This window comes from Mesoplodon mirus, assembly GCF_964341445.2.
Source record: "Mesoplodon mirus genome assembly, chromosome: 19".
In the NCBI taxonomy this organism is placed as follows: domain Eukaryota; kingdom Metazoa; phylum Chordata; class Mammalia; order Artiodactyla; family Ziphiidae; genus Mesoplodon; species Mesoplodon mirus.
Window position 1 is genome coordinate 10,365,916 of NC_138995.1, and position 18,403 is coordinate 10,384,318.

The 18,403-nt window shown below is 43.4% G+C and overlaps 1 protein-coding gene across 1 annotated transcript in view; it reads right to left on the reverse strand.

The window, feature by feature from the left end:
- VAT1L (vesicle amine transport 1 like) overlaps positions 1-18,403 on the reverse strand; it is a 151,388-nt gene that overhangs the window by 115,129 nt on the left and 17,856 nt on the right. Inside the window, exons 2-3 of the mRNA XM_082607570.1 lie at positions 8,622-8,751; positions 3,835-4,050 (exon numbers count right to left, since the gene is read on the reverse strand). Of these exons, the coding sequence (XP_082463696.1) occupies positions 3,835-4,050; positions 8,622-8,751 (346 nt within the window). The remainder of the gene's footprint in view (positions 1-3,834; positions 4,051-8,621; positions 8,752-18,403) is intronic.

Genomic DNA, 18,403 nt, shown 5'->3' on the forward strand with positions numbered 1-18,403 from the left:
TTGGCAGCAAAACCCGCTATGGAAGTTCCTGACAAGAGCCCCACTTGCTTATGTATTTTCTTACTTTTCCTTTATGAGATTGTAAGGAATCTTCAACCAGGTTCTAAAGATTTCATTAGTGGCGTTATTGTCTTACACCATCTGGCCGTCCTACTGTCAGAGGAAACCAACAGTGTCTTCAGAGATGCGACAGAGCAGTGTTGACACTTGGGCGATTCCCATGAGAAAGTGCCTGGCTCTGGATCGAAGTATTTTCCTATAATATATTAAAGTTCCTTCCATATTACAGTTGAGGCTGGCATTTCTCACTTCCCATCTGCAAATTTCCCATCACAGCCTTTGATAAAAAGCAGACAGAAGTCTTGGTGCCATTACAACTGCACACTTTATAGGAACTCAGTTTAGGAAACTTTATCCTAATCAGGTTGAACTTTCTTTGTCACCATCATCAAATTAGGAAACGTGTACCCAGGCCATAGTCTTTGGCTCTTTGAAATGTCTGTAGTTGGCACTAAGGTAGGAGATGGACAAATATATGTTGAACGAACGAATAAATGAAGGAATGAATGATTGGGTTGTCAAGTGGAAGGAGAATGGATTTTAGAATCAGCCAGATCAGGGTGTGAATCCTAGTTCTATTACTTGTCGCTTGTGTTTTCCTCAGGCCTCTGTGGGCTTTCCACACTGGGAAGGGGGGCAGCCCAGAGAAGGTGGCTGTATTTGTTTTCTATCGCTGCTGCAACAAATGACCACCGAGTCCCTGGCTCAAAGCAAACAAACAAAACCAATTCATTCTATTAGAGTTTTATACTGTAAGAGGATAAGTAAGAATGTCATTCTATACAGATGTATTATATTACAGCTCTGGAGATCAGAAGTCCAAAATGGTTTTTTGGCTTTTTGTTTTCTGGCCACGCTGCGTGGCTTGTGGAATCTTAGTTCCCTGACCAGGGATAGAACCCGGGTCCCCTGCAGTGGAATCGCAGAGTCCTAACCACAGGACCGCCAGGGAATTCCCCAAAATGGGTTTCCCTCGGCTAAAATCAAGGTTTTAGCAGGGCTGTGTTCCTTCTGGAAGCTCCAGGGGAGGATCCCTTTCCTTATCTCTTTCAGCAGATAGAGACTGCCCACATGTCTTGGCTTATGGTCTCTTCCTCCATCATTAAAGCCCTCAGGGTAACATCTCTGAGTCTCTTTCTGACTCTCCTCCCTCCCTCTTCCATCTTTTAGGACCCTTGTGGGTACATCGGACCCACCTGGATAATCCAGGATGGTCTCTCCATCTCAAAGTCCTTTCCTTAATCACATCTGCACAATTCCTTTTGCCATGTAAGGGATTAGGACATAGATGTCTGGGGAGTGAGTGTGGGGGGAAAGGAATCATCCTGCCTACCACAGCAACTGCGCCAGACTTACCCAGCAGTGACGGGAAGCAGCTCCACACCTCTCCAGGGTGTCACAGATAATGCATGAAAAGTACTCCCCAGGGAGCTCCCCCCATCATGAGAGCCGTGGCTGGTTGTCTTCTTAGGAGGAGTCTACTGCTGCCCGGGGGCGACTCGCTGGTCTTTCCCCCGTGGGGTGGTGAAATGGTCTGTGCTCCCTTTAGAACTTGTTGGGTTTTGTAAGACAGTGTCAACTCCACCTCAGCTTGCTTGAGCATTCACATACGTGGTTATGCACTTGGCCAAAAAACTTTCCTCTCACGGAAACCTTGAACTCCGTGCTGCATGCCACTTAGCAAATCTTGGTTGGAAAAACGTTATTTAAGGAGACCCACCCACCTGAGAGCTGGGCAGTCCAACCACACCCTTCAGCTGTCCATGGATTAAGCCAGACCACATCCTTTTTGGCCTAGGGTATTTGCTTTTGCTAAATGTTGCATTACTTCGGTGCAATTAGACTACATTACAAGCATACCATAAGAAAAAGCATCACAGAAATTGCATTGATTATAACTGTTTTGTTGATGTATGTTCATTGCTTGTCAGCATACATTTCTTATGAGAAGCCACAGAGAAAGATTCCCCCAGTCTTAAAACCCAGTACTACTTATGGTTTTCCTAATAACTGGTTTATTTCCATCAAATGAACATTAGTGCACGTGACTGATCATTCTTCTCTTTGCACAACTCACTGTTAGGAAGCAAGCGCCTTCACCAAAGCTTTAGCACATCAAAGCCTGCATTACACGCACCACCTTAGTTACCTACCCTCATTGTTCCTTTCCCCCAGTTCCTCCATCTGTTTCACATTTAATTTCTTGCTGTTGTACTGTCTGTGTGCTTAGAACAAGGCATGATAAGAACTGTTATTTTCCAAGACTTTTTTTCTCTTTTGTGAGACCCATGTCCCTGATACATTTCTCTTGGTTTCAAGAACAAACTCAAACAAACAAACAAACAAAATCAAAACATGAAACGAAACATCATCAGTGCCAATGTTTCAGCATGGACTCTCAGCAGAACTGAGTCCAGCCCCATTGTAAAGCCTGGTGCTTATGTTGATAATATGGAAACAGGTCTCTCACGCTTTGTATGCTGAGCACACCGAGCTCATAAATGCCAGCATTCTGAATGGCTTGCTTGCCGTTAATAGATTCAGTGGCACCAAAATCCATTTCTTTTCCGAGGGATATTTTAACTTTTACTGTATCTTTGCTCATGGTCAAAAGACATTGGCAAATTTGCTAAAGTGATTGATGAGACTCCTCTTAAAGCATTCCTAAAGTTTCACGTCTTTGCCTTCACATTTTTGTATGTGAGCTTGTCTTCTTGGAAAGGAAAACCAGAAATGTGCTTTACACTATGTAGGGTTTTGGTAGTTGTAGAAAGCCAAGATAAAAAAAAAAAATCAATGTTAGTAGAACCTCCAGTGAAAACATCAAGATACACCTAACCGAAGAGTTCATCTCTGAGTTTGTCAAACCACAGAATCCCCAACACCAAGAACCTCTCACACCAGATACTGGATGGTGTATCTGGACCTTCTCTTTTTAATCTCTATCCCCATAAAGTCCAAGACATAGTATGTATTCGATACATAATTGTTGAATTAATGAGTAATGTCTCCTCCTCTCAAAGAGTTCTCCTCCAACCCCAGTAGACCATGATGGGAACACAGTGCTTGCCACGGGACAGCTGTGCAATACAATGGAGTGACTGGTACCGAGACCCATCCAAGCCGTGGGAGAAATCTCTGCCATCCCTTAGCTCCAGAGCAGCGATTTTAATTTCCATTATTTCCCCCCTTGTCAAAAACACACCTTACAGATGACATTCACATAGGCAACCACTCTCATGGGTAGACTTAGGTTAAAGCGTAATTCCTATTGTGCTAGGACAATCTCTATCTACCTCTCTCCCACTCAAGAAAATATATCAGAACACAAATGAATAAGGGTACCATTACTATGGGAAGCATCACACATTCGTGGCAACTTATTGAAAAAGTAAATCATCCGCCATTTTGGTGTTTCAGATAATGTTAGTAGTACATGACTTATGAAGCGTCTCACAATGATTGACATAACAGATCACTGAGATACCAAGAATGAGAGTGCTTCTCTACAGAATCCATCTCTGAGACACACTGAGTCCTAACACGCCATCTTGGAGACCTTTCCAGACTCCAGGGAAACCATCTCTGAGGCTCATCCTACCCCACACGCAATCATCTGTACGAATTCCACCATCCATGCGAGCTTCACCAGAACCATAGCGATCATCCGTACAAATGGACACAGCTCATACAGGAATCTCATCATCAACTGGGTGTCACTGCACTTTCTCCATTCTGACCTTGGGGAGGAGGACTCACAAGCAGCCCACTTACCACGCCGCCGCCAGCAGAGTGTACGAGCACAGACATCCCTTCTCGGAGGTTGGCAACTTCAAAGAGCATCATGTAGGCTGTGACAAAGTTCACAGGGAATGCAGCAGCCTCGGAGAAGCTCATGTCATCTGGGACCTTGTAGACGAATTCCACTGGTGTGCAGACCACCTCTGCCCAGGCATTGTAATTGACAAATGCCATGACACGGTCCCCGATCTGGGAATAGGGAAGCACAGAGTTAGTGGAGGTTTCTTAATCTTTTCTGAGAGATTTCTCAAATATTCTTAAGAATCTGATGAGAACTATAGAGTCCTTCCCAGAAAAAAGAGAAACCCAAAACCCTCAAATATGCACACCCTCACCTCACGTGCCTTTCAAGGCATTTTTTTAATGAGAAACCATTTTTAAATTTTATTTATTTATTTATTTGTTGGCTGTGTCGAGTCTTAGTTGCGGCAGGCAGGATCTTTCATTGCAGCATGCGAGCTCTTCATTGTGGCACGTGGGCTTCTCTCTAGTTGTGGCACGTGGGCTTCTCTCTAGTTGTGGTGAGTGGGCTCCAGAGCGCACAGGCTCAGTAGTTGCCGCACATGGGCTTAGTTGCCCTGTGGCATGTGGGATCTTAGTTCCCCGACCAGGGATCGAACCGGTCTCCCCTGCCTTGGAAGGTGGATTCTTTGTTTTTGTTTTTGTTTTTGCGGTACGCGGGCCTCTCACTGTTGTGGCCTCTCCCGTTGCGGAGCACAGGCTCCGGACGCACAGGCTCAGCGGCCATGGCTCACGGGCCTAGCAGCTCTGCGGCATGTGGGATCTTCCCAGACCGGGGCACGAACCCATGTCCCCTGCATCGGCAGGCGGACTCTCAACCACTGTGCCACCAGGGAAGCCCCTGTGTTGTTTTTTTTAATTAGTGGTTTACATAGCCAGACACCATTCAAAAAAAAGAAAAAAAAAGCAGTCTTCCCTTTAAGGTGGTTATAATCATATGCTAAGTTTTTTTCACAGCATATCATTATTAAAGGTAAATACAAAGTAAACTATCACTGATGGCTTACATGAGCTGCCAAGTGCTCGTTCAATTGAACCAGTCTGCTATTTGATGTTAGTTGCTTATACTATAACTTTTAAATGCAGTATTCAAATTGCTGTGGTCATAGTGATTTCTCAGTAAATTAACGGCTTTCATATATGTGTGTCTTAGTGTATATATATTTTTATGATTGACTCTACTGTTTTATTTTCTTTCTAGTTTAGGATTTCTCTTTCACCCCTGCTCAAAAACAACAACAAAAGCCTCCTATGAGATGGGTTTTGTTACAGCCCCATCTTACAGATGAATGATCATAGGTTTTACAGACGTTTAAACTGAGGCAAAGAGAGATTAAAGCACATGCCCAAAGTCATGTAGCCAAAGAGTAGCTGTACTGGGATGTGAATCTAGGTAGGCTGACTCCAGATACAAATAGTTAATTCATTACACCTAAGTGCTACAAAGAAGAAATGAATTTATATAAGGGTGTACAACAGGGGAACCTACCAAGTCTGGGAATATTAGTCTAACTCTTTAAGTCTCAGTTTTCTCAGCTTTTAAATGGGTATAATATTAGGAACAGGTCCTTATGGAGATTAAATGACATAATATGCATGCAATCCACTTGGCACGGTGCATGTAAAACAAGGAAAGAACAATTAATGCTAACTCTTAAAAAGAACAGATTGGGGGCTTCCCTGGTGGCACAGTGGTTGAGAGTCTGCCTGCCGATGCAGGGGATACGGGTTTGTGCCCCGGTCTGGGAAGATCCCACATGCCGTGGAGTGGCTGGGCCCGTGAGCCATGGCCGCTGAGCCTGCGCGTCCGGAGCCTGTGCTCCGCAATGGGAGAGGGCACAACAGTGAGAGGCCCGCGTACCGCCAAAAAAAAAAAAAAAAAAAAAAAAAAAGAACAGATTGGTTCCTGATCTCATGGAATTCACAGTTGAATGATTAAAAGCTAAATATCGACCCACTGGGTTTCAGGAAGCAGGGGAACAGCTGTCTAATGAAGAAACTGATGGATGGGAGAGGCTGTCTCATTGGCAGTGAGTGTCCCAATCTCTGGAAGCATTAAAAACCAAGTGATGATGTCAGGAATATCATCTCAGATGCCCTAGCTTGGACCAGAGGATCTCTAGGGTCTAACACTGGCGTCCTCTTTTGCACAGAATCACGCAAACCCAAAGATCCATAACGCCACAGAGTAGCTCATGGCCTCCAGTGTCAACAGAGTGTATGAAAAGAGTATTTCAACCACCTTGACAGTGATGGTTGTGCCATCACAGACCAACTTGACAGTGATGGTCATAGCCATCCCAGCAGGGTTGACTGCTCCAGACTTCTTGTTTCACTATCAAAATGGCAAAAAGAGGATCAGCTCTCAGATCAGCAGCCCCAGTCTCAAGAGTCCAGCGGTGGGGAACCTTTTTTTTTTTTTTTAAACATCCAATTCACCTCATTACTTGATTCTGTTTAAAAAAACGAAATTAGTCCTGGGCGACTGAGCCCACATTATTCCTTTACTGCTGAGCCTCTGGCAACAACTTTTCAAGGCTCCCTTGCAATCCATCAAGCCAAGAGAGCTATTCAGTGTGTTGCCATGTGGAATTCCATCTCCAACATGATTGAAAATTTTAAGTCAAAATTATAGAGGGCCTATTAGTATTGGTTTTCTCCCAAATCACACCCTGACTGGAAAGCTGTAGGTGGCTGCTTTTATTTGTTTGTGCAGCTGAAAGTGCTGGAGGAGGGTGGAGGGGGTGATGGATCGGTTTGACAATAGCAAGTCAGGGCTATAACTAGCAGAAGAACGATCACATATAAGGGAAACGATACATATAATCAAGCACAGTGATTCCTCCCTCTAAACTAAGGCCAACAACACCCTTATCTGCTGGTACACTCTAAAATGATGGGTTATTTATCCAGCGCTCAAGATCAGTAGCGTGAACGGTATGATCTGTTCCTTTGGAAGCAGATCACAGTGCTCATGTGCAGCACTTTCAGGGAGAGATGGTGCTGCCAGGTGAGGTTAGATTGCTTACCTGGGGACAGGAAATGTAAAGTCATAGGAAAGAAAAGGAAAAGCGCATTTACTTCTCTCTCAACGATTTTCTGCCATGTTATCTGGAAACCACCGACGAAAAGACGGATGAGGGCTTCCCTGGTGGCGCAGTGGTTGAGAGTCTGCCTGCTAATGCAGGGGACACGGGTTCGTGCCCTGATCTGGGAGGATCCCTCATGCCGCGGAGCGGCTGGGCCCGTGAGCCACAACTGCTGAGCCTGCGCGCCTGGAGCCTGTGCTCCGCAACAAGAGAGGCCACGATAGTGAGAGGCCCGCGCACCGCGATGAAGAGTGGCCCCCGCTTGCCACAACTGGAGAATGCCCTCGCACAGAAACGAAGACCCAACACAGCAAAAATAAATAAATAAATATATAGACTCCTACCCCCAACATCTTCTAAAAAAAAAGACGGATGAGCGGGATGAGATTTCCAGACGTTCATCATAATGAATCAGCAGCATATTGATATTTTCACAATGTGTTGAGGCTCCGAGGCACCGCGAGCTGAGCAGCCTCAGAATCAATTCCAGGGGCGCATTCTGGCTTTGGCTTTTATAGTGTTTCTCTCCCTGTGTTAAGTGTCGCAGCGGTAGCCGGTGGGGAGCAGGGGGAAAGACCGTGGGATTGTAGGAAGAGTCAGGAGGCTCTGGTGATTTGAATCCAGCTTCAGCTACTACTTATTATCTTTCTGACCGCATGGAAATGACTGAACCCTTCTGAACTTCATCTCTAAGGGGATAATAACAATATTTACCTTGCAGGCTGAACAACAGTAACTTCCCCATGTTTCTAGTTAGGGTAGATTCTCAAATGTGAGGTCCCTTCATCTCTCCACGGGAAGCATTTAAAGTCGAGCGAGAGCTCTTAGGCCTGATTTCCACTGTTTTTTCTTGCTCCAAACTACCGCAATTTTGTGCAATTGATTTGCCCATAGTTTTTCAGTTTTTATAGACAAGATCCGACTTGATTTGCATGATAATGGCAGGAAGGGTCATACATCTTTTCAGCGATTAAAAAAATTTTATTATGCGGAATTTTGAACATGTACAAAAGTAGTCAGAATAATATAATAACCCTTTTTATCCCTTGCCCTACTCCCCAAGCCACCAACCCATCGCCGATTCTCTCTCATTGTCAGTTACCTCTCCCCTTTGGCTTTAAAATCTTCATCCAAAAATGCCACTTCCCCAGTGTCTGAAATAACGATTTATAAATGATCACTTAGATGCATCAGCGAAGTAGATATTTAAAGGAACCCAATTATAAAATACAGAGGCTACTTCTCCCCAACTTTTGCGTTTTGTAATTGACTTTTGAGCCTGAAGTGATGGGGAGATGAGAGCCACGGATAGAGAGAGGAGGGATGGACACTTAGTTAATCCAAGGCCAAGTTCATAGCTGTATTAATTTTAATCTTATTAATAACAGTATAAAATGAATAAAGGGGATGCTAAGGTTTCCCCTGGCCCCTTCACCAGACCGTTGCCAGGAACAACAAGACGGTACGCAGGAAGGCATGAGATGTTTGGAAAGTCCTATCATTTACAACCACTGTTAATAAACCCAAATAACGAGACAATAACAATAAGACATGTTATAGATTATTTCAAACATATTTTGCATACTCTTTTATTATCTTAATGGATTCCAGATAGCTATCATCCTTTCAGTCAGAAGTCAAAAGCATTACCTCGAATCCTTTAACGCTGTCCCCCAGAGCTTCAACAATCCCAGAACATTCAAATCCTGGCACCAGGGGGGTCTTGGGAGGGTTGTCGATATTCCCTTGTCGCACCATCAAGTCAATGAAGTTTAAACCACTGTGAAGAGCAAACATGAAAAACGAAATTCACATGAGATGCGAAAGAAAGCACTGGCTTGACTTTTCTTTCCTTCCCATTCCCTCCCTCCCCCCGCTCCCCAATTCCTCTCTCCTTTCTTTTTAAATTTTCTGACGAAACATGCCTAACAGTAATGTTACTTAGCTAGATGTCACCAATAAAGTAAAGCAGTGATCTTTCTAGACAACTAATGCTTTCCCAGCCCTTCAAATGGCAATTGCAGAGTTCACGCTCTAATTCAAAAGACGGTCCCTTTGCTCCCACTCAGAGCCTCCTTACTCTTATTTTAAAAGTATGTATTAACCAGCCTGGTCATTAGCTGTTCTAGCAGTTAATCAAGGGTAAAAAATATACTAGGAAGAGGTTATAAGAAGACACATGGAAAGCAGCCAGACACAATGGCCATCTGCCATTCTATGAAAAACAAAGAGAAAAAAGACCTAACCTAAAAGGTCTCAAAACAACCGTCACACCTCAACCAACCCATCGACTTACATGAGCGCGGAGCCATAAACGGTACCCATAATGGTGACTATGAGCCATTAAGAGACCACATTGGGTCCAGCTGTAGGAGGGTGACTCAAAGAATACAGGTCAAAGTGATGGACCAATGGGTAAGGGAAGACTGGAGGGTTCATTTCAAAAACTTTAGTTATCTCTGGCTGAGAGAAGTCATGAGGTATTTTCTACAAACATATTACTTTTGAAATAAGAAAGTTATCATTAAAATATATCAAAGTCATTGCCTTGGAAAACCACATACTTGATTCTAATGATGCTACCAATGCTCCGAACTGTTGGATTTTTTTAAAGAGCTACAATTGGGAATTGCATTTAACACCCATGAACTAATCAAGTGGGAACACATACCTCACTCAACATGTATTTTTTCCCACCAGCTGTGGTTCTAATGTACTGCCTGTTTTCATAAGCTGCCATCTAAGAAAGACACGGTTATAGAAACCAAACTCCTCGGTCTGGCCCAAGGCCCATTAGCGTCCAGCCACAGCTTCTTTTTCAAGTAAGAGATGAACTCTTTCTTAAACACAGATGGCCCATTTCTTCCTTGGCCTCTTTGGAGCCAAGGAAGCATCTAACTCTACCTACATCCCCTGGTCTCTACTCATCAGTCTCACCCATAAGGAATGGATAAGGGCAAGGAGGATGACTTCCTTGAAAGGTGGGTTCAAGAGTCATCCCTTTCTCTAGGTGTTTCTGGACACAAATGAGGCGAGATGCACATATTGCCCCGTTGAAGTATCTCTAACATGTGCCTTTTCTGAAGGCAGCTGCATGCCTCATATTTCTTTGCTTCCAGAATACCTGGCACACATTATGCCCACAGCAACACAGTAGGGGCTCAAGCAGCATCCACTGAATGAAGGAATATTCATGAATATCCAAAACAATGTACTGCCAATTTGAGTACTAACTCCTTTTTTAAAAAATTTATTTGTTTTATTTATTTTTGGCTGTGTTGGGTCTTCCTTGCTGTGTGCGGGCTTTCTCTAGTTGCGGCGAGCGGGGGCTACTCTTCGTTGTCTTGCGTGGGCTTCTCATTGCGGAGGCTTCTCTTGTTACGGAGCACGGGCTCTAGGCGTGCAGGCTTCAGTAGTTGTGGCTCGCGGGCTTAGTTGCTCCGCGGCACGTGGGATCTTCCCGGACTAGGGCTCGAACCGGTTTCCCCTGCATTGGCAGGTGGATTCTTAACCACTGCGCCACCAGGGAAGTCCCTTAACTCCTTTTAAAAAGCAGCCAAGGGATGCTCAGAGTCATGGACACATTCCTGAAATGTATGTGTAGACTTCCAAAGGTCCTGCTTTGATGGTTAATAGTTATTAAGGTCATTTATTAACCAAAATGTTCTCCAATAATGTGGCCAGTTTTTCAAGAGCTCGGGGAGATCTGGGCACAAATCTCATTCCATGACTCCTCCCTGTGTAACCTTGGGTCAGTTACTCAACCTCTCTAAGCCTCAATTTCCTTATCTGTGACATGGGGGCTATGGTAGCACCCATGCCACAGGGTTGTTAATAAGAGTTAAGCATTAAGAATGGTGCCAAGTACATAGTAAGTATTCAATAATAATATCTGCATCTTCTGTTAAGAAGAAGGCTGACGTGTGAGATACATTTTAGGAAGATTCCCACTAAACAAGAGTTAAAAATAGTTTCAGAGCCGAAGTGGGAAAACTTCAGGTATCTCTAAGCTTCACTTCTGTGAAATAGTCCATTTTCCGACACAATCAAATAAATACAGCATCGCTGTATGACAATAAAAGGAATTTCTACGTCCCAAATCAAACACCCCATCTCATTTCACGCATATTTCAGCTCACTGTGTTATATCCTCTGTGTGAAAACTTAGGATTTCCCAAGACCCTGATGGAAAAATGCCAGAAGAAATGACTTGACGGTGCTGTAAACGTCCCAGCCCCCTGGAGAAGGCTTCATCCTAGACGCTTGTTACGCTGCTCAATAAGGCGGCCTTCAATCTCCATCCAGCGTGAAGTGGGCCCAGTGATTGTAAACGGGGAGCCAGCTACTTGATTCCAGCGAGAAGGGCTAAGACAGGCCTTATAAAATCCTGTAGCACCCCATTTTGTCAGTGAGGCATGCAGTGATTCTGTCAGGATCATGGAGAATGCCAACCAACTTGAGGACAGAAACATGAAGGAGGTGTATCCCAGGGGACAGGGGACGGGTCATTGCTGTTCATCTCGACACACAGAGCAGGTGAACAGTTGTTAATGAGGTACCCTGATGTGTTGCATCAGACCTGTTTCATGGTGCCTGCCCACACGCCTCCTCCTGATATGGGCCTATCCAGCATTTCCTGAGGGTTCAATTCGTGGCAGAAACCGTGCTCAACACTTCCCTTTTGTTATTTAAGACTCAGTGACACTCCTACGAGGTGTGAACTATCATATCCATTTTTTAGATGAGGAAACTTAGACTCAACAGGATTAAGTTCCTTGTGTAAGGTCTCATCTTTAGAAACTGTCAAAGTCAGGATCCGAGTTGAAGCCAAGCCTAGAAACTGAGCCCTCACAGATGGCGCCCTACTCCGTCTTTAAGGAAACTTCACCCACTGCTCTTGACGAAGGGGGGCATCCAGGGGACCATGTTTATGACTTCTTATCTCTTTGCCCGCTGATTGACCCAGTGGAGGAGGGGCCATTCATAATCTAAGCAGGAGCCCATTCAGTATAAAATAAATGAGCTGGCCCAAGAACTGGATGTTCTCTCAAAAACTATGAATTGGGAAACATGCATCAAGAGAAAAACTTAGTACCAGAAAGGAGGTCAAAAAAACAGAACTGAGCTGGGTCACAGAGCCAACCTAACAGGCTATATACCAGGGTGAGTTATACAAACCTCACTGCTGAGTTATCAAGGACGGAAGGGTTCAGTCTCTACATGGGGTGAAACCCAGCCCCACATGCCTCCTGCCCTCCAATATCCAAGAGTTCCTTTGATACTTCACACATGTCTTTATAATAGGTTATGTGTGTGGTCTCTGTCTCATGAAACCAAAATACAAATTAAAACCAATACCATAATCAGTAACCCTGAATCACCCACTGGACAGCCATTACTGACCTCATTTTTTTTCTTTTTTCAAACAAAACCAGTAACGTTGTTTCGAGATAATAAGTTCTTTGCCCAAGGCCACATGGACAATGAATGGTGAACCCATGAACTTAAACTTGGGTCTGTCAAACCCTCTTTTTCCCCAACACAACAGGAAAACACAGGGGCACATCAAGCCATACATCATCATAATTATAGTGTCCAGTATTCGCTAAGATAATTTGATTTTCACCTGGAAATTTTGAGGGGGTGCAATGACTAAGCCTGATGACTCAGGCCCATATCGGGGTAATTGTCAAATGTCTCTCTTACCTAATTTTTACATGGCTCTTAAACATTTGAGAGCACTGCAAAAAGAAATAGTGCTGCAAAGTGCTTGATGTAATGGTCTTCTGAGTAATCCTCTGTTTCTCAAATATTGGTATAATTATAAAAATAAGGCTGTTTTGTTTCCCTCCCACACTAAATTATTAGTCAAATAATAGGCTTAAAGGGTTATTACTGAGACTTAGCATCCTGAAGGAATGAAGGCGGAGGTATGAGAAGGGGACCCTGAAAAACGCAAAACACAGAATGAGGGAGGTACAGGGAAATTTGGAGGCAGTCTCTTTAAAAAATAACACTTTCATTTGCATAGCATAGTGCAGTTTATAATGTGCTTTTATACACATCTCATTAAACCTTGTAACAATCCTAGAAAGGCAAGAAGTGCAGATATTATTATTCCCATTAGATAGATGTGAATGTTGAGCCTCAAATAAGAAAGCTGACTTGTCAAAGACAACACAATTAGTCCATGGAAGAGCTGAGACTTGACACCATGAAATCTGCAATGCAAGTAAATTCAATGTTACTAAAATCAGTAATGTCAAGAATCAGGGGCAAGAAGACTAAGAGAAAAATGGTGGAAGGAAACAGATGTAGGGTGCGTGGGTTCCACTTCCTGCACTGCCATCAGTGAGCTGCGGGACCTTGGCTCCGTCTTTGAAGCCCACTCCCCCCCGCCCCCCCCCAGCTCTCATACTCTGTTTGCTTGATGGTTCTTTATCCTGTGGGCTCTGCTTAAAATATTATCAAAATGAAAGCTGAGGTAGAGAGGAAGAGATGCTTGGTGGTCTTGGTAAACGACACTGACTTGGGATGCTCAGATTCTATCTAGAAGCTGAAGGAAGGCAAGCTAGCCTTGGCATCTGTACTTTGTTTTCTATTATCTATGAAGGGATGGATGTCAACCCTGTAGAGTCTCATGGGAGATGTCTAGCTATTTTCATTTTATGTTCTACTAGACTCAACAAATGTTGCTCACTTGATGATGATGCTACAGGTTAGGTATTCAGGTATGGGCCATTTTCATCTCCATTTTGTTCAGGAGGATGGTTAAGCCTAAATAAGATATAGTACCTTGTCCAAGGCCCTATTGTAGGTACCAGAACTGGGGTACAAGCCCTTTTTATATGGCTAAAAAGTTTGAGTTTCTCACCACTAGGCTGTCATTCTGTTACCTATAAACCATGGTAGGTTGCTGTGTATTCTTGTCCCCAAAGCTCTGGCTTGGGCTCTGTTAATTTCCGTTGGATATGCTAATAATATCAAAGAAGACATAAATTATTTCCTTTTTTATTGAAGGATAGTTGATTTACAATGTTTCAGGTAGACAGTAAAGTGATTCAGTTATACATATCCATATATATATTCTTTTTCAGGTTCGTTTCCATTATAGGTAGGTCCTTGTTGTTTATTTTATATACAGTAGTGTGTCTTTGTTAATCCTAAATTCCTAAATTTATCCCTCCACCACCCTTTCCCCTTTGGTAACCATAAGTTTGTTTTCTATGTTAGTGAGTCTATTTCTGTTTTATAAATAAGTTCAGCTGTATCATTTTTTTTAGATTCCACATATAAGTGATATCATATGGTATTTGTCTTTCTCTTACTGACTTACTTCACTTAGTATGATAATCTCTAGGTCCATCCATGTTGCTGCAAATGGCATGATTTCATTCTTTTTTAGGGCTGAGTAGTATTCCACTGTATGTATGTATATGTGTATGCATATATATGTATATATGTATCTTCTTTATCCATTCATCTGTTGATGGACATTTAGGTTGCTTCCATGTCTTGGCTATTGTAAACAGTGCTGCTGTGAACATAGGGGTTCATGTATCTTCTCGAATTATAGCTTTGTCTGGATATATGCCCAAGAGTGGGGTTGCAGGATCATATGGCAACTCTGTTTTTAGATTTTTGAGGAACTTCCATACTGTTCTCCATAGTGGCTGCCCCAGTATACATTCCCACCAACAGTGTAGGAGGGTTCCATTTTCTCTATACCAGCATTTATTGTTTGTAAACTTCTTAATGGTGCCATTCTGACCAATGTGAGGTGATACCTCATTGTGGGTTTGATTCGCATTTCATTACTAATAAGCGACGTTAAGCATCTTTTCATGTGCCTGTTGGTCACCTGTATGTCTTCTTTGGAGAAATGTCTATTTAGGTCTTCTGCCCATTTTTTTTTTTTTTTTTTTTTTGCGGGCCTCTCACTGTTGTGGCCTCTCCTGTTGTGGAGCACAGGCTCCGGATGCGCAGGCTCAGCGGCCATGGCTCACGGGCCCAGCCTCTCCGCGGCATGTGGGATCTTCCCGGACCGGGGCACGAACCCGTGTCCCCTGCATCGGCAGGCGGACTCTCAACCACTGCACCATCAGGGAAGCCCCTGCCCATTTTTTGATTGGGTTGTTTGTTTTTTTGATATTGGGCTGTATGAGCTGTTGGTATATTTTGGAAATCAATCCCTTGTCGGTTGCATCATTTGCAAATATTTTCTCCCAGTCTGTAGATTATCTTTTCGTTTTGTTCTTGGTTTCCTTTGCTATGCAAAAGCTTATAAATTATTTCTTAAAGGACACCACTAAGTGGATGACAGAAGAATCAGCCCAGCTATAGTTTATTAATTTTCCAATTTGAGATAAAATTGGCCCTGTGAAGGATTTAGCAAAGAAGAGGCAAGTAGATATGGAGAAGGTCCCCTTTTATTTTCCAGGTGAAAGGAAGGCAGGGGTGGCTCATGGGAAAAGATTTTAGATCTCTTGCCATCTTGTTCCTCCCTCAGATCATCAGTATCCTCAGCACTGACCACAAGAATCCAAACACTCAGACCATTACACAAAGAACTGTATGATGAAAATCTTCCTCTCCAGAAGACTACTTCTTTACTGATGCAGCTCAGTAGAGCCCAATCATATATTTCGATCTCACACTCAATAGAAATCCCTAATCTTGCCCCATCATTGGTTCAATTGGGAGATACATGTCCACAGAAACAACCTTCAGAAACCCACTGTTTTACTTACTGGAGGGGTATTGTTGAACATAATATTTGTTAAAATATACATTCTCTTCTTTATGAAGACAGGGAATTTTTCCTCAAATTTCAGCACAGAGATTATTTGTGTGGCTCTTACAGGCCCAGTGCAGTGTAGAAACTGATTATATTTCTTTCTTTGCATTGGCTACCAGGAAGCTGTGAACCAAATTTGTAGCACCCCTCCCCACTCACTGCAGAACTTTCTGGCATTCATTCTCTGTGTTATCCTAACACTCAACTTCATCTTAACTTTCTGAATGCTGTGGAGTTTCCATTAAAAAAAATCTTAAACTCTCTTAGATTCGATCTCAAACTTGATTGTGCATCAGAATTCGCAGGAGTACTTGTAAACACACAGATTGCTGGGCCCCATCCCTGCGTTCCTGACTAAGTAGGTCTATAAGGGAGGTCCAAGAATTTGTATTTCTTTCTTTCTTTTTTTTAAAGTTAATTAATTTATTTATTTGGCTGTGTTAGGTCTTCATTGCTGCACGTGGGCTTTCTCTACTTGCAGCAAGCAGGGGCCACTCTTCCTTGTGGTGCACGGGCTTCTCTTTGCAGCAGCTTCTCTTGTTGCAGAGCACAGGCTCTAGGTGCGCGGACTTGCGTAGTTGTGGCACACAGGCTCAGTAGCTGTGGCTCGCGGGCTCTAGAGCACAGGCTCAGTAGTTGTGGCGCACGGGCTTAGCTGCTCTGCGGCATGTGGGATCTTCCCGGACCAGGGCTCGAACCCGTGTCCCCTGCATTGGCAGGTGGATTCTTAACTACTGTGCCACCAGGGAAGTCCCAGAATTTGCATTTCTAACAGATTTCCAGGTGATGCTGCTGCTCCTGGTCTGGGAAGCACACTTAGAGAATCGCTAGTGTATCTATTTCTTTTTAAGCTATTTCAAGCTGTCTTTGGAACGAGACAAGGTAAAAATTAATAGATGATGATTAAATAGATAAGAAAATGAAAAGCTCTCTCGTCCTCTAGGGCAGTTGAATTTTTTGATCCTAGTCCAAAGAATTATATTTACTCTTGTTAAATGTGGTCTTATTAGATTAGATTCATCATTCAGATTTGTCTGGCTCTTTCTTGGATCCTAATTCTTTCATCCAAAAAAATTGGCTTTTCCTCCTGGATTTGTGTCCTCTGAAAATGCAGTTATCATGCCATTAATTTTTATGTCTAAATTGCTGATTAAAATATTGGAGAGCAAAGTCAGTCCCTGCACTGCGCACCTCATCTCATCTCTTCTGCCACTCCAAACACCACTCCAGCAATCCTCCCATCTCTTCTACATCATCACTACTCCGGTCTCCACTACATGAAAGCTAATCAAAATGTGGTCCATGCACGGATGCCGGTCTTTGAACTAGTCACTGTCGGTCGGGAGAAGATGTGTACAGAAATTGAGAGTAAGCATTCAGAAACTTTTAGAAGATTTTGACAGAGTAATTTTGTTTATTAAAGTTAATCATTAAAAAAAAATGTTGGATAGGCTGTCACGTTCCAGGTTACCAAGGGTGTTTGTGAAGATCACAAAAGATGTCATGGAGGGAATTCAAGACATAGGACCAGCTGACATTTTCTAAGTTTCTTTCAATCATGACCTCTATGATTCTCTGAAACATCTCCAAGATACTTTGAATTCATGTTAAACAAATACTGTGTTAAGATCATGAGCCTCACTCTGTGAGCGATGGCAGTCAGTACCCTCCCCCAACGGCAATAACTGCGGACCCCGTGGGTGCAGGCTGACCAAGTTTCAAGTATAATCATTTTCTGGATGCATGTCAGGATCATCGTGGTGATATATATATATATATATATTTTAACGTGTACATCCTGGCTGTAGCTCGTGAGAGTCTGTTTCACCCAAGCACACATTCTCACATGCCATCAGCACTGAGAAAAATTGCTCTAAGTAGCCGCAAATCAGCTGTTCCCACAAAGAAGACTGTTTAAGAAGAGATGGACCCTTTCTGAGACCGGTTCTCATATAGGGCTTTGTTAAGGGGGGGGGGCAAGAAGCTAGTAGAATCTCTAGAAATCCCCATTCTAATTCCTCAAGTGATGGGGCATGGGGAGAAAAGGACTTACTGGTGGTGAGTCATTGCAGTGGATAACATTTATGTGGTGCCTGCTGTGTATCAGGCTTGGGGTTAAGTGTTTTATAAGTGCGATATTTAATTTTTCCAACAACCATAACAAGGCAAAGAGATACACGACATGACCTCCATTTCACAGAGAACAAAACGGAGGCGCATCGAGGTTTACAAAGCCAAGGGATGAAGGCAAGTGATGGCTCCAGAGGCTACTGCCCTTTGCTTTTCTTCTGAGAGAGCATCACTCAGTTTTCCCAGTTACAAAGAGGGGACTTCTCGACTCATCTGTCACATTGAGCACTTACTATATCCCGAGCAGACACTTAGTATTGGATATCCACAGTTCACAGGGGATTCAGTTTCTCATGGGGAAACAGAATCATGAAAGCTGCTCACAATGTGGCGTGATGAGTGGTTTTACAGAAGTGTAGCTAGAGAGCTCACCCGGACACCAGGAGATGGGCTCACAGACAACATAACCATGGAGTCAAAACAATGAGCCCTGGAAAGGCTTTCCCAAAGAATTGTTAGCTTTGCTGACACCCTCTGCAGTCACCAAAGCTAAATTTAAATCCTC